This window comes from Mus caroli, unplaced genomic scaffold (assembly GCF_978045245.1).
Source record: "Mus caroli unplaced genomic scaffold, Mus_caroli_1 scaffold_13, whole genome shotgun sequence".
In the NCBI taxonomy this organism is placed as follows: domain Eukaryota; kingdom Metazoa; phylum Chordata; class Mammalia; order Rodentia; family Muridae; genus Mus; species Mus caroli.
In genome coordinates, this window is record NW_028227268.1 from 101,807,217 (window position 1) to 101,821,314 (window position 14,098).

The 14,098-nt window shown below is 40.8% G+C and overlaps 1 protein-coding gene across 5 annotated transcripts in view; it reads right to left on the bottom strand.

Annotated features, from left to right (window-relative positions):
• Wdpcp (WD repeat containing planar cell polarity effector) overlaps window positions 1–14,098 on the bottom strand; it is a 363,888-nt gene that overhangs the window by 198,198 nt on the left and 151,592 nt on the right. For all 5 annotated transcript variants that reach the window (XM_021175454.3, XM_021175452.3, XM_029483315.2 and 2 more), the window contains one exon: window positions 7,930–8,539. In XM_021175454.3, the coding sequence (XP_021031113.2) occupies window positions 7,930–8,539 (610 nt within the window). The remainder of the gene's footprint in view (window positions 1–7,929; window positions 8,540–14,098) is intronic.

Consider the following 14,098-nt stretch of genomic DNA (forward strand, 5'->3'; position numbering starts at 1 on the left):
CTCTTCTCAACTCCATCAGAAGCACAAGTCTTCTACTAGCAAGAGAAAGAAGTAAGCTGTTCTGAACAAAGCTGTGGACGATCACAGTCAAATAGTTCAAAAATAAAGAAATTATTTTTAATGGTGGTAGACGAGACACAGGACATACAGAGAAACAAGAAATGAATGATAATAGGCTTTGCATCTGAAATTATGCAAACTAAAAAACAGGAAGACAGTTTTAAAGGGCTTAAGATAAAAATAAAAATAACCTAAAATTTTAAACTCTTATAATAGAGGATTCAAAATTCATGAAGAAATAAAAAAAGTCTTTAAATACATCTAATAATAGAGTTCTGAATAATGCAACAGGAATGGACAGAACTAAACAGGGTGGGAAGACCTCAGGAATGGACAGAACTGAACAGGGTGGGAAGACCTCAGGAATGGACAGAACTAAACAGGGTGGGAAGACCTCAAGAGACGACTACAGCTGAGACTCCAGTGATCTCAAGATGTCAAGATGAATCAAGAGGCTATATAAACAGAATCAGTGAGAACTTAACATCTAGATGTCTTTTCTTGCCTTTCTTTGTTTCTTTCTTTTTCTGTCTGTCTGTCTGTCTGTCTGTCTGTTTTCCTCTTTTCTTTGACAGGTCATATAGAGTCCAGGCTAGCTTCAGGCTTCTCCTGTAGCAGCAAATAATCTTGATCCTCTCTGGTGTCCACCTCTTCTGTGCTGGGGTTACAGCTATGCACAACCATGCCCATCCTAAATAAGCTTAGCCCCTAACCCAACATTTGTAAAGCATTTCTCCCAACAACAGTGCATCATATATTCTTCCTGACTACACAGGGAAAGGAACCAAGCTAAAGCATCGCAGAGTAATAACACGTCCTATAGTACATTTCAAAAGTTTTAAATCAGATGACTACATTAGATAGATTAGATTCTCTAACATCGAGGAAATTAGATACAAAAAGCAGAGAGAAACCTCCAAATATTGAAAAAAAATGTCACCAAGTGAGATCATCACTGGAGAGTTAGTGCTGAGGGACTGGAGCGATGGCTCAGTGGTAGAGTGCATACTGCTCTCTTTCAGAGGAACTAAGTTCCCTTTCCAGTACCTATGACACACAATTTACAACTATGGATGAACAGCAGCTCCAGGGGGATCCAATGCCCTCTTCTGGACTCTTTGAGTACTTACAGTCTTATATCCACACACACGCACCTCACCTCGACCCCCACACAGACATACTTAAAAATAAAACAAATCCTCAAAGTCTGAGAGAAGTAGTTGTTGATTTTTTAAAAATAAACAACATGACTAAATAAACAAAAAGAAAGGAAAAATATATATGGCACTAAACATAAAAATGTTCAACTCCAAAAGCCACCAAGGAAATAAAATTAACAATACTATACATGGATTATAAAGGCTAAAGTTGAAAAGACCATTTATACCAAGTCTTAGTGAAGATGTGGAACAATTGCTGTTTGTTTTTTGCTTTGGTTTTGTTTTTGTTTTTGACTTTGGTTTTGGTTTTGGTTTTGGTTTTGGTTTTGGTTTGGTTTGGTTTTGGTTTTTTCACTGCAGACCAGGCTGGCCTCGAACTCAGAAATCCACCTGCCTCTGCCTCCCAAGAGCTGGGATTAAAGGCTTGCACCACCACTGCCTGGCTCAACTGCTGCTTTCATTGCTCATTGATACTAATTTTTACAATCACTTTTAAAGTAGCACATGGCCCTGGCATGTCCATTTCTAGTTTTTTTTCCAACAGAAATGAAAATATATGTCTATATAAAGGCTTGGCCATAAAAGTACAGAGCATTTTTAGTGCTTTAGCTTAAACCTTGAGATAAACCAAATGTCCACCAACATGTGAACGAAAAACAAAGCATTGTGGTGTGTGGTACATAATATCTGACTATGAATGGAAAATGATTTACAGGTAATATGGAAGATTCTCACAGGCTAACACAGAGTGTGAAAACACATGGGCACAAAAGAATTCACTCTATAGCTGCATTTCTATGGAATTCTATAAAAAGCAAATCTTAATCTGTAACAAGAGAATCAAAGCAGTGATTATCAGTTGTAAGGAAGGTAGGTCCAAGTACAAAGGACTTTAGGAGAATGCTTTAGTGAGATGAAAATGTTTTACCTCTTAACTGTGGTGGCAATCATGGGAATGTATAGATTAAACTCACTGATGAGCCTTTTAAGTGTGTACAGTTTATTTATGTAGATTATACTTCAGTAAACCTGATACTAAAACCATTATCTTTCTAAAGTGAAGGAAGAAGATGCTGTGTGGAATAAACGTTCATTCCAAATGAACTTGGACATGATGAGAGCCATGAAAGCTGATGGGGCATCCAATATAATCCCTACATTTCTTTTCTTTCCTTTTCAGAATTAAAGGATTTCATTATGACATTTCCTTACATACTTACTTTCTGCATTTTGGTTGTCTTTGCAACCCATAGTCCTCCCATACTGCCAGTAGTAGTGGGTTGGGCTAATGTTGCTTGTATTGTAATGCTGATTTGAGGCCCCCAAGGCTGTTTGCCCCAAAGGAGAGAGTCCTCCAGTAAGACAATAAGTGCCTCTACCCCCAGTTGATTGTGACTGGTGAATAAAGATGCCAACAGCCAATAGCTGGGGAGAAGAGAAATAGGTGGGGTTGAATTTTGGTGGGTTTAGAGAAAGGAGCAGGGGAGAAGAGAAGAAAAATAGAAGAAGAATGAATGTACAGGAGAGGACAAAGGAGAGCAGACATGGGTTAGCAGCGCCATAAAGGCCATAAAAATGTGGCCATGTAGGCTGGCCAATTGTAGCTAAGAGCAGCCCAGATGAAGCATAGTAAGTGATAACTTGGGTTAATGGTAGAAAGTGGATTCTAACAGCATGGAGGTTAGGCAGTTGTCCAGCTATTGTGCTGCTTAAGGCATATTAAAATATATGTGTGTATGTGTTTCATCCAGGAACATAAATGGTTTAAGGTGGGCAGAAACCCCACACCCAAACTTTTAAAATATATTTTTCTACATCCAGCCTTGCTGATTCCCTTTCTCCTAAATAACTCCTTGTCCTTTCATGTCGTATATATGAGAAAAACTTGCCATAGTCTGTCTTTGCCTACACTGCCCTCTCTCTTCTTCCTTTGATTTCTTTTGATTCGTTCCTTTCCAATTGTCTTCCTATTTTTAAGCTGTTCCTCTTCTATTCTTTGAATATTCACTAAAAGATATAGAAAACATAAACTATTTGACATTTGACACTTAACTACCATCATGTGTTGAGTAAGTTATAATACAGAAATAACTCAGAGTTACTCAGCTATTTAAAAAGATTACTAAACCTGATTAGTAAAAATGACATTTATATAAAATATTACAGCATTTCTCAAAAAAGCCTCATATACTTCTTATTAGAGAAAAAGAGAAATAGACCCAGAGACAGGCAGATAGATACAGACAGATAGACAGACCGATACATACACACACACACACACACACACACACACACACACACACACACACACACACACACACACACGGAGAGCCTGGGAATTTAACATGTCACTGAGAGAAAGGATATTAGCTTTAATTTAGCTTACTCCCCAGTTTTAGAGGTGAACAAGGACTCTCAAAGGTAAAATGCTTTTGATTTGGAGGTGGCACTAAACAATCATTTCATCTACTAGAATGGAGAATGTAAGAAGAGAAGGGGTTTGGTTAAAATGATGGTTGCATGCCTGTACTTTATATGAGGTGCTATCAAGCAAATCAAGGAAATGTATAGATGTGGAATCAGGAGCAATCTTGGATAGAGTCAGAGATGGGATAGTGTCTGAGTTCATGTTCTGCTACTATAACTGGGTGAACAGATTATAAATGTGCAAGTTTATTTAGTGTATAAAGTGGCAGGACAAGCAGAGATTGAACATACAGCAAACACCCCTACCCAGTAAGTACATTAATCCATTTATGAGGGCAGAGTCCTTGTGCCCCAATTTGTTCTGAAAGACCCTGCCTCTTTACACAGTTACAGTGGCAACTGAACTTCACTGTGGCTTTTGCAGATAAAATTCAAACCACAGTGCAAAGCTGAATTACAAAGAAACTTTCAACCTGAATAAAATATAATAAGAATTAAAAGTATGCCCCCTGAAGAACTCCCTTTCATGAGTAGGCAGAAGACAAGTGTTTAAAAAGCTGTGTTCAGAGACAGAAAAAAAAAAGTTCTTTGATCACGGAGGAAGTCAGCTAACATCAATTACTGGAGAATCATCAAGGATCAAAGGTTATCACATAGGAAATCACTAGAGACCTTTCCACAGTAGTTCCGAAATGTACTGCAGACACAAACCACAGTTATGGTGCTGCTGGGGCAATGAGAAGCAAGGCCAGAGTTCCCTGCTACACCAGCAACTTTGACGATGGAAGAAAGTCCATCAGAAGCAAAAGGAAAAGACTGCCGAAGATTTGTTTCTTATGAGGTAGCCTGGGCCTGTTTATCCACTGTGTACCAAGATGCCTGATAGGTGGGAAGGATAACACACGGGTGCCATCGCAATAGCAGTGACAAGAGAATAGTTGTCCTAGCCCTGCATGGCTCACAGGTAAGAAGTGGCAGGGAGGAGGAAGGGTAATAAACAGGTAAATTCAATGCAGTGCTAATAAATTACTAGGTGAGATCCTGGGTTAAGAGAGGAGCTGGTGGTGTTAGATTAAAGAAACTAAAAGGCAGAGAGGACTAGAAATGGCTGCAGTCAGACTGGATGAGCTGTACAATCTCAGTATAATAACCAAGTGCCTCTCAAAACTAACCTCAGGATGTGTGTGTGGAAATTTGGGATGAGCATACCATAGGCATTCTCAATAGTATACGTATTCTTTATAGAATGCAATACTTACCTGTAGTGAGGTGAATAGTAAAGCCTTTGTGTATGGCCTTGAGTGAAGAAATGTTTCAGCAACACTTTTGCCATGCTTGGATCAATCAGTAGAGGCTGAAAATTGTTCTGAGACTCTTTGAACCTTGAAGAAATGTTGTCTCCCTCAAAAGTCTGCACTGGGTGCAACACTGAGAACTCGCAGCAGCACCAACCTTGGTTCTAAGACACTCCTCTTAACCTGGAGCTCTTACTGCCGATTATGGCCATGATCAAACGGGACTGAGATTTGTGTGTGATGTCTGTTCTCACGGGCAGCAAGGGCAAGAACCCTTGGCAGCTGGAACCTTTCCCAGCCCCAGCTAACCTTGCATAATGTTTGAATAAAGTAACTGGAGTGAGCTAGCTGGGTGTCAGTCTTTCCCAAGAAGGCTGAAGCCCTCCCTGTACTCTTTAGGAAATGAAAGCTTAGCATCTTGGGGAGCCTCTCTTTCTACTTCAGCACCTATTATCAACATCAATCAATACTTACTGGAATTCTCATTAGGAGAATGGCATTTCTAGTTGCTTCCCAAGGAAAACATGCATCTAGAAGTCTTCTTGTAACAGAGAAGATGTCCTTTTTATACCCACCATGTTGTGTGACCAATGAAAAAGCCTAAGATGGAGCACTCGACCTTAAGAATTTCCTACAGCATTATGCTGACTGACCTGACATCTGCCACTGCCATGTTTACATTGATAACATCCTATTTCAGACTAAGATCTATGATTTGTCTCTACAATTTTAAAATTGTAAACTACACCTTTCATGTCAAATTTTCCAAAGGCTTGTATAACAAGCATCTGAAAAAAAAAAATAGAGCCCCATAAAGCTCTCTTGGGAGAGCTGCACATACCTGTTTACATATGCAGTCACTTGAATTATACATGAAAATGCCACATGGATGCCCAGAATCAGCTCTGTGTTAATTCAAGAAGTATATTAATTTTTGGATGTATTTAGTAGCAGATCATAAGAAAAATCTGTTCTTTAAAACTAGGTTTTCTGCTTTTTAAAAAAAATTGCTAGTTGGAATCTACTATTTCAAGTAATCTACTACTCCCAGGAAAGAAAATTTTATATAAATATTAATTTCATAATACATTAAAAATGGGACACAACGTTTTTTTTTTAAATCTTAGATATTCCACGTTTAGCTCTTCCAAAGAGCTAAATTGGAAGACTGTGCAGTTTTCCTGTCCTGTAAACTTAAATGAAAATAAAATTTAAATGATAAATGTCAGTTGCAGAAGTTATCACCTTTCTATCTGAGTGCTTGACTTCTATTGGATAATTTTATTCCAAGAGACCTTCTTGGGAAAAAGAGGTGACAGCCAACTCATTGCCTAATTGATTTAGGAACAGTGCCCAGGGAAACAGTCCAATTAAGTTTACAAGCTGGCAATTAGCAGGAAGCCCTCTAAATCCCTACACTGAGAGCCTGTTTACTTTAGTAAGAAAGCAAATGTGCTAGAGATAGGAAGACAAAACTGTGCTTTTTGCAAAGCTGTTGTGAGGAGGCAGACAAGGGAGGGTGGAAGGGATGCTGGGTATGCATGGACAGATAGCATCCTGCTGACAGGTAACTGAGTCACTTAAAGGGGGTTGAGAGAGAGAGAGAGAGAGAGAGAGAGAGAGAGAGAGAGAGATTGTGTATGTTTTAACAGACATGGAGAATATCAAACATCCACTTTAATTAGTGTTGTGTATGGAGACATACAGCTGTTAAAATGTAGCTGGGTAAAGCTAACTGGATTATCTCATAATAACAGAGATTCCAAACATTCTTGAACAATTTTAAGGTTATGAGCAGAGTCAGCAGCATTTCTCCTATGACTAGAAACATAACTGTCTTTATAAGCACTCGATCAGTCAGGTCACTTCCGCTAGACTTACTTTTTCCATTCAATTTGGGGACAAGTAGACCAGTGTGAAAACAGAAGTGATCGCTGCTTGACAAACACCTTGATGTCTTTAAAATCACCCACAGCAAATCCTGAAAGGTTTTCAAATGTATTTATCTATCTTTTCAGGTACATAATGTGTTTTAATTAAAAAAAAATGTTTTTGTCAACCTAAATCCTTCAAAGAATGTTAAAGTATACAAAACTACCTATAGTGGTTCTTGTTCTTTCAGTACGAGCCTGGCAATCCAGAGCTATGAAAGGCTAGTGAGCATCAGAATATTTCACTTTAAGGACCCCTACTGGAAATGAGCTTGATTGCTTTATAATTTATAAACATCAAGAAAGCTCTTTAGCTACTTCTATCTAAAAGGAAACAAACAAACAAACAAACAAACAAAAAACAGGACGAAAAAGTTACACAAAGGTCTTTAGTAAATTTTAAGTAATATCTGACTTATTTCTTTTTAAACATTTGCTCTACCCAATTCCACCCTTCTCATCAACAGACATGAATAATCTAAAATAATTTTTATAGAAAGGTGTTATATTCTATTCACAGGCTTTCATGGTGAACACAGAAGTCAATTTTAAAATTCTGATCTACCTGTTTCTTATGGAATATTTTAGATAATTTATTTCAGAAAACATTAGAAGTAAATGTTCTGATTTTAAAAAATACCATGTGTTTGTCTACATGAGTTTATGTATACAACATGTGTGCAGTGCCTAGAGAATCCAGAAGAGGGCATCAGATCCCCTGAAATTGGAGTTATAGGCAGTTGTGAAGCACCATATTGGACTGAACCCAGGTCCTCTGAAAGAGCCACAAACATTCTCAACCCCTGAGCCATCGTTCCAGCTCTGAAAGCTTACACTTTTTAATCATCATTATGGACAATTAGCACAATTTCAAAAGTCTTCAATATTTAATTCTTTGCTACCTAGAAACTGCTCCCAAGTGTTTTCAATGGATCATTGAAAGGCAGACAGATATTCTTATGGGATTACAAGCAGAAAACTTACATATGAAGAATAGTTTGACACCTTAGTTATGTCACAACATAAACAAGGTACCTACCAGGCTACTTGACTTACCAAGTTTAAACAGCAGCACACCCAAAGGTCCTCTGTTGAACCTGAGGAAGAGCAGATCACAGATTTCTTCTCTTTTAGGCTTCTGGAAAACAACAGGAGGAGCCATCCACTGCATTTGAACAAGACTGCTTGAAACATCAAAGAACTTCTTGAATTGCAGAGTCTCCTTCGGTAAGCAATCTTCTGCCAAGAGCTGGATGTTGATAGGGGACAGAGCAATATCAAGAATTTGTAGCTCCCCTTGGTTGCTGCCAACCAGAAGAATGGCGCCACTTGGGTGGCAGCTTATCAATGAAGGCCTAAGTTCAGCCTGGGCCAGGAGAGTCACACCACGGTGAGCTTCATAGAGAATTACCGAAGAGTCTTCACAGCCCACGATCAGTTTGTCTTCCGTAGAGTTCTTGCAGCAGCTGATGGCCTTCGATCTTAGTGGTATTCTGGTAACTGACACGCAGTGGAGTTTGTTCCGGACAGATTCATAAATACAGCTGTCAGCCATGGGCTCCTTGTCTACACTGACGGAGCACTCCACTGTGAACACCTGATAAGGTTGTTTGGTGCCGAAGTGAACATCCAGGGGACTCCATTCTGTGCGAACAAAACTTAGAACCTGTAAGAATTGTGCCAAGTACATTAAGACAGACCTTAGCTTTACTTCAGCTGTCAAGCACAGGACAGGTTTTTAGTTCAGAATCCACTTAAGACCTGAAACTGCACCTTAGATACCAGCAATAGCTGGAAACAATAGTACACAGAGCTCATATAGACTTCAGCACAGCTGTAGGAATTGAACTATATGATTTTAAATTTAACACTTAGTTTAAAATAAGTCTGAAAAATCACTTAAAGCTGTATGTGTCTAATGTTATATAAAAACTAGTAAAGTGAAATTTTATTAAAATAATAAGACTAGCAGAATATGTTTAGAAGTTAGAAAAACCTTAGAGGATTAAGTAATCTCTTTTATGCCCACTAGCCTTACTAATTTTGTAGTGATTAATAATAAATTATTGCCTAGGTAGACAAAGGTAAAAAACATTAGCACTCTATTAAGTCTTACAAAATTATTTTGCTATCATAAAAACAAAGTATGACAAATTGCTGTATAAACAGACTGTCAATAGAAATAATGTAATATGTTAGCTTTAAAATGGGATAAGAAACTAAAAATTAATAAATGATATATTTTAAAGCTTTTTAAAAGCATTATTAGTATAGAAAAGAAAAAAATTGTTTTATTTGGCCACAGAAACACCAAAGCAGGAGACACAAGAAAACAGGCTACCCACTTCCTCATGTGCAAATGGTTGGCAGTCAGAAGTGGGTAGTCAGTCAGGAGTGGGCAGTCAGTCAGGAGTGGGTAGTCAGTCAGGAGTGGGCAGTCAGGAGTGGGCAGTCAGTCAGGAGTGGGTAGTCAGTCAGGAGTGGGTAGTCAGTCAGGAGTGGGCAGTCAGTCAGGAGTGAGCAGTCAGGAGTGGGCAGTCAGGAGTGGGCAATCAGTCAGGAGTGGGTAGTCAGGAGTGGGCAGTCAGGAGTGGGCAATCAGTCAGGAGTGGACAGTCAGGAGGGGCAGTCAGTCAGGAGTGGGTAGTCAGGAGTGGGCAGTCAGTCAGGAGTGGGCAGTCAGTCAGGAGTGGGCAGTCAGGAGTGGCATTAAATACTTTGTTCAAAAAGTAAACCAAGAAATGATGGAGAAACGTTGAGTAACATTTTTGACAGAAATTTGAGCTCACTGAGAAATAGGCTTAGGAAGTGGTATTGTACACTTGTCCTTGTCTGGGAGAGAACCGCGGGTGGGCGGGCCGGCAGGAAGGTGAACCACTGTTGTTCCTGGTCTCACAGGCCTGCAGTGGGATGGAGGAGCCCCACCACATCCGGTTCAGCCTGAGAGAAAAGCTCAGGTTTTCAGGTTTTCCGATTGGTATTCTGAGCACTGCTGATTTGGTGACTCTCCTCTCACTCCCTCTTGCTATTTATTCATTTACTCTAGCTGGGCACATACTTAGTGAATTAACTCATTCAAAACTAAACCTATTGTCACTGTATGTCAGTCTCCAGACAGAGAGAGAGAGAGAGATAGAGATAGAGAGAGAGAGAGAGAAGAAAAGGAAAAAAGGACACACACCCATGCAGAAGCTGACTATATTTGACCAAGATCTGTCTCTGGGTTGGCAATACAACACTACTGAAGCCGTTTTCCTATAGGTGAAACTGTACTAAAGTTATTTATTTAGTCGTATTTTTATCTCATATATTACACCCCCACTGCAGTTTTCTATCCCTCCATTCCCCCCAGTCCCTCGTCTACCTCCCTCTCTCCTGGATCCATGCCTCCTCCATTTCCCTTCAGAAAAGAGCAGGCCTCCCAGGGATAGCCACTGAGTCTGGTATAACAAAATCATTAATACTAGGCACATACTCTCATATCAAGGCTGAATGAGGCAACCCAGTAGGAGGAACAAGGCCCCAAGGGCAGACAAAACAGTCAGAGACACCCCATTGCCACTGTTAGGAGTCCCACAAGAGCACGAAGCTGCACAACCATGATGTAAATGCAGAGGACCTAGGTCAGACCCATACAGGCTCCATGACTGTCACTTCAGTCTCTGTGAGCCCCTATGAGCCCTGCTTAGTTGATTCTGTGAGCTCCATTCTCCTGGTGACCTCAACACCTCTGGCTTCAACAAACCTTCCTCTGCCTCGTCCTCGGGATTCCCCTAGCTCTGCCCTAGACCCATGAAGCATGGGTCTCTGCTTCTGAAGGGATTATTGTTGCGACTTATTTAATTATTTTAACAGTTCCGTGTGAGCCAAACTTATTTCTGAATGGCACATGTGGCAGTGTTATGAAATTCTGATCAGGGACAGGAATAAGCATGGACCTAAGTTTGTGCATCTGTCGCACACACACACAAGCCTGTGATAGAGAGATGCTGGGTGTCCTCCTCAGTCATTCTCCGATTTAGTTTTGGAAACAGTGTCTCTGAACCTGGAACTCTCCACATTCACTTAGAGTAGCTGGCCAGAAAAGCCAGGAATCCTCCCGTCTCTGCTTCCCTAGCACTGGGATTACAAGTGCAAGGTGCTGGAGATCTGATCTTAGGCCTCCATACCCAGGTGCCAGGTACTTCCCAACTGAGCTCTCCCCCAGCTCTTGATGTTTTAAGAATTAACCTAACACATCAGTACTAATTGAGACTTTATTTTATTTTCTGTGTATGGGTTTTTCCCTGTATGCACAGATGTGCGTACCACAAGCATGCCTGGTGCCATGGATCCCCTGGAATTGGAGTTACAGACAGTTGTGAGCTGCCTCACAACTGAGAAGTGAACCCAGGTCTCCTGCAAGAACAGCCAATGCTCTTATCCACTGAGCTATTTCTCCAGCCCCCTAATTCAGTCTTTAAACTGCATGCTTTTGCTTTCACTTTCCTGCTCAAATACTTTAATGGCAACAAACTGACTAATGATTTAAATTTTATCCGATGCCTAGGACACAAAATGCCATACTAGGTCACACCAAATTCCTTCCTTCCTTAGTACCCTTCCTCCTTCCATTTTCTTTTTTTGTTTAGTAAATATTTTTGTATTAACTATGTACTAGGCACTGGTCCTAGAAACACAGCATTAAAAAAAAAAATCCTCTCACAGAGGCGCATATTTTCCTTGTGGAACTATTCTGTAGGCAGTAGATACTTTGGGGGGAGGGGCCTACGTAGCAGAAATAAGTCACTAGGAGTAGGTCTTTGAAGATTCTGCCTGGCTTTTCTATTTCCTGCCTGCCATATGTGGACAGCTGCCTCACACTACTGGCCCCTTAGACAGGGATGCCTACCCACCATGCCATGCCCTATAGAGTAGGCTAAACTCAATAAAATGATGTTCTGTCCATTATTCTGTCACAGCAACAAGAAAAGTCATGCAGGAAGTTGGTTCCACGACAAGCAGGGTTGCTGGTCATGTGATCTTTAAGGCTTTGAAACCACTCCTGGAAGGAGCTCAGTTAGAGAATGCTGTCAGAGCAGATCAGGAGATCAGCATGTGAAAACAACACAGGCACCACAGACTGTCCTCACCTGAGACTCTTCAGACAAGAACAAGGGCTTCATCAACATCAGACAAGAGTCTATTGCAAAAAACCAATTGATCATGTCCTGAAAACCTGAATGAGGGCAAATTAAAAAACAATAGCCTATTTTGTTGGCAGAGGAAAATTCAAGACAGCATTAACAACTGTTTAGGAGGCAGCACTTGTGACAGTACTTTCAATGTGACAGAACATGGAATTACTGGTGACAAGTGTCTCCTGTAAGCAACTGGCTTGACTGCACTGGTAGATATTGGAGGATTTGCCCACTGTGGGTGGCACCATTTCCCTGAACAAAGGATCCAGCACTGTATTAAGAGAGAGGTTGAGCTGAGCACAAGTCCAAGTGTCTCCACTGTTCTCTTCTGACTGTGACCCCTGTGACTGCTGCCTCAACTGCCCACCCTGATGGACTAGGCCTTGAACTGTGAGCTAGAGTAAACACTTTGCTGCTTTGGCCAGGATGTTTTAATCACAAGAAGAAGGGGAACTAAGCTGCTGTGACTGGCTGCCCAGATTGGATTAATTGAGGAGGGAAGACCCACCTTAACTGCAGGCGCTGCTATTCCATGGTCTGGAGTCCTGAACTGAGGAAAAAGAGAAGCAGCCTGGGACTCCTCAAACTCCTGCTGCCAGGCCTTCTCCATGATGAATGTATCCGTGACTGTGAGCCGAAATCAACCCTTGCTTCCTTAAACTGTCTTTGTCAGATATTTTATCACGTCAACAGGACAGAATGAATATAGAAGTAGACCAAAATTATCCTTGTTTTCTAAATCCCTTCCAGCCAGGTTATATTCTTTATTATTATTATTATTATTTTATTTATTTACATTTCAAATGTTGTCCCCCTTCCAGGTCTCCCCCTCCATGAGCCCCCCTCCCCTGAGCCTCTAAGATGGTGTTCCCCTACCCACCCACCCACCCACCCACTCCCATCTCATCCCTCTAGCATCCCCTTCTCTGGGGCATCAAACCTCCACAGGACTAAGTGCATCCCTTCCCACTGAAGCCAGACAAGGCAGTCCTCTGCTACATATGTAGTGGGGGCCATGGACCAGCCCTTGTATGCTCTTTGGTTGGTGGCTTAGTCTCTGGGAGCTCTGAGGGGTCCGGTTAGTTGATACCTCCTATGGGGTTGCAATCCCCTTCAACTCCTTCAGTTCTTCCATAGGGGTCCAGTGCTCAGTCCAACAGTTGGTTGCAAGTATGTGCATCTGTCTCATTCACCAGGCCATATTCTAACCCTACCTCCATAAATGTTTTCCATCCTCAACCAGTGGCTATGCTATGACATTTAGTCTTCTGTTTTAGGTATTTAGTCATATGTCCTCATTTTCACTATAAGCTTAAAATACAAATATGTTGTGGTTTTCACATTGTCCTATTCCTGTGAAGGAGCAAAAACTGTGAACTCACTGTGACCATTTGGAAGCTAGAAATGGAATGCAAGTAGTGCTGGTAGAAGTATACCTCTAGAGTGCTGGCAGCTTTCTAATGGAACCCTTCAGGCATACTGGATATTTAAACTGAAGGAGACTGGAGATGCTGAGGGCTATGAGATACTGAGGAAAGTATGAACTCACAGCAAGACAGCCTCTTTAATAAAAGGGGCCAGTAGGGATGGCAGCAGTCTCCAAGTTACAAGGTAGGCTAAGGGTTCAGGGTTCAGGGATCAGGTTTCCAAATTTTTGTTTGGTTGGTTTGGTTTGTTTGTTGTTGGTGGTGGTTGGTACTGGGATTTTGTTTTTTGTTTTTTATTTTAGTTTTTGTTTTTGTCTCTATGAGCTCGTGAGACACTCTCTGACAGGACTCAGGCCATGCTTCGCTGCTATTATTGATAACCACTTAAGAAGAAAAGATATTTTGCATAGTATAACTTAGAATACCACTGGCTTGGGTGTGGTTTGACAGTGAAGGACTGCCCTGAAATCAATGAGAGCCCAGGTTTGATCCCACACTATAAAACAAAACAAAACAGAAACAGAAGCCCCACTAAAGTTTAAAGATAAACAAAACAAAAAAACACAAACTAATAAAAACACTACTTAAGATACATAACTTTTGGTTTCAAAGTATTGT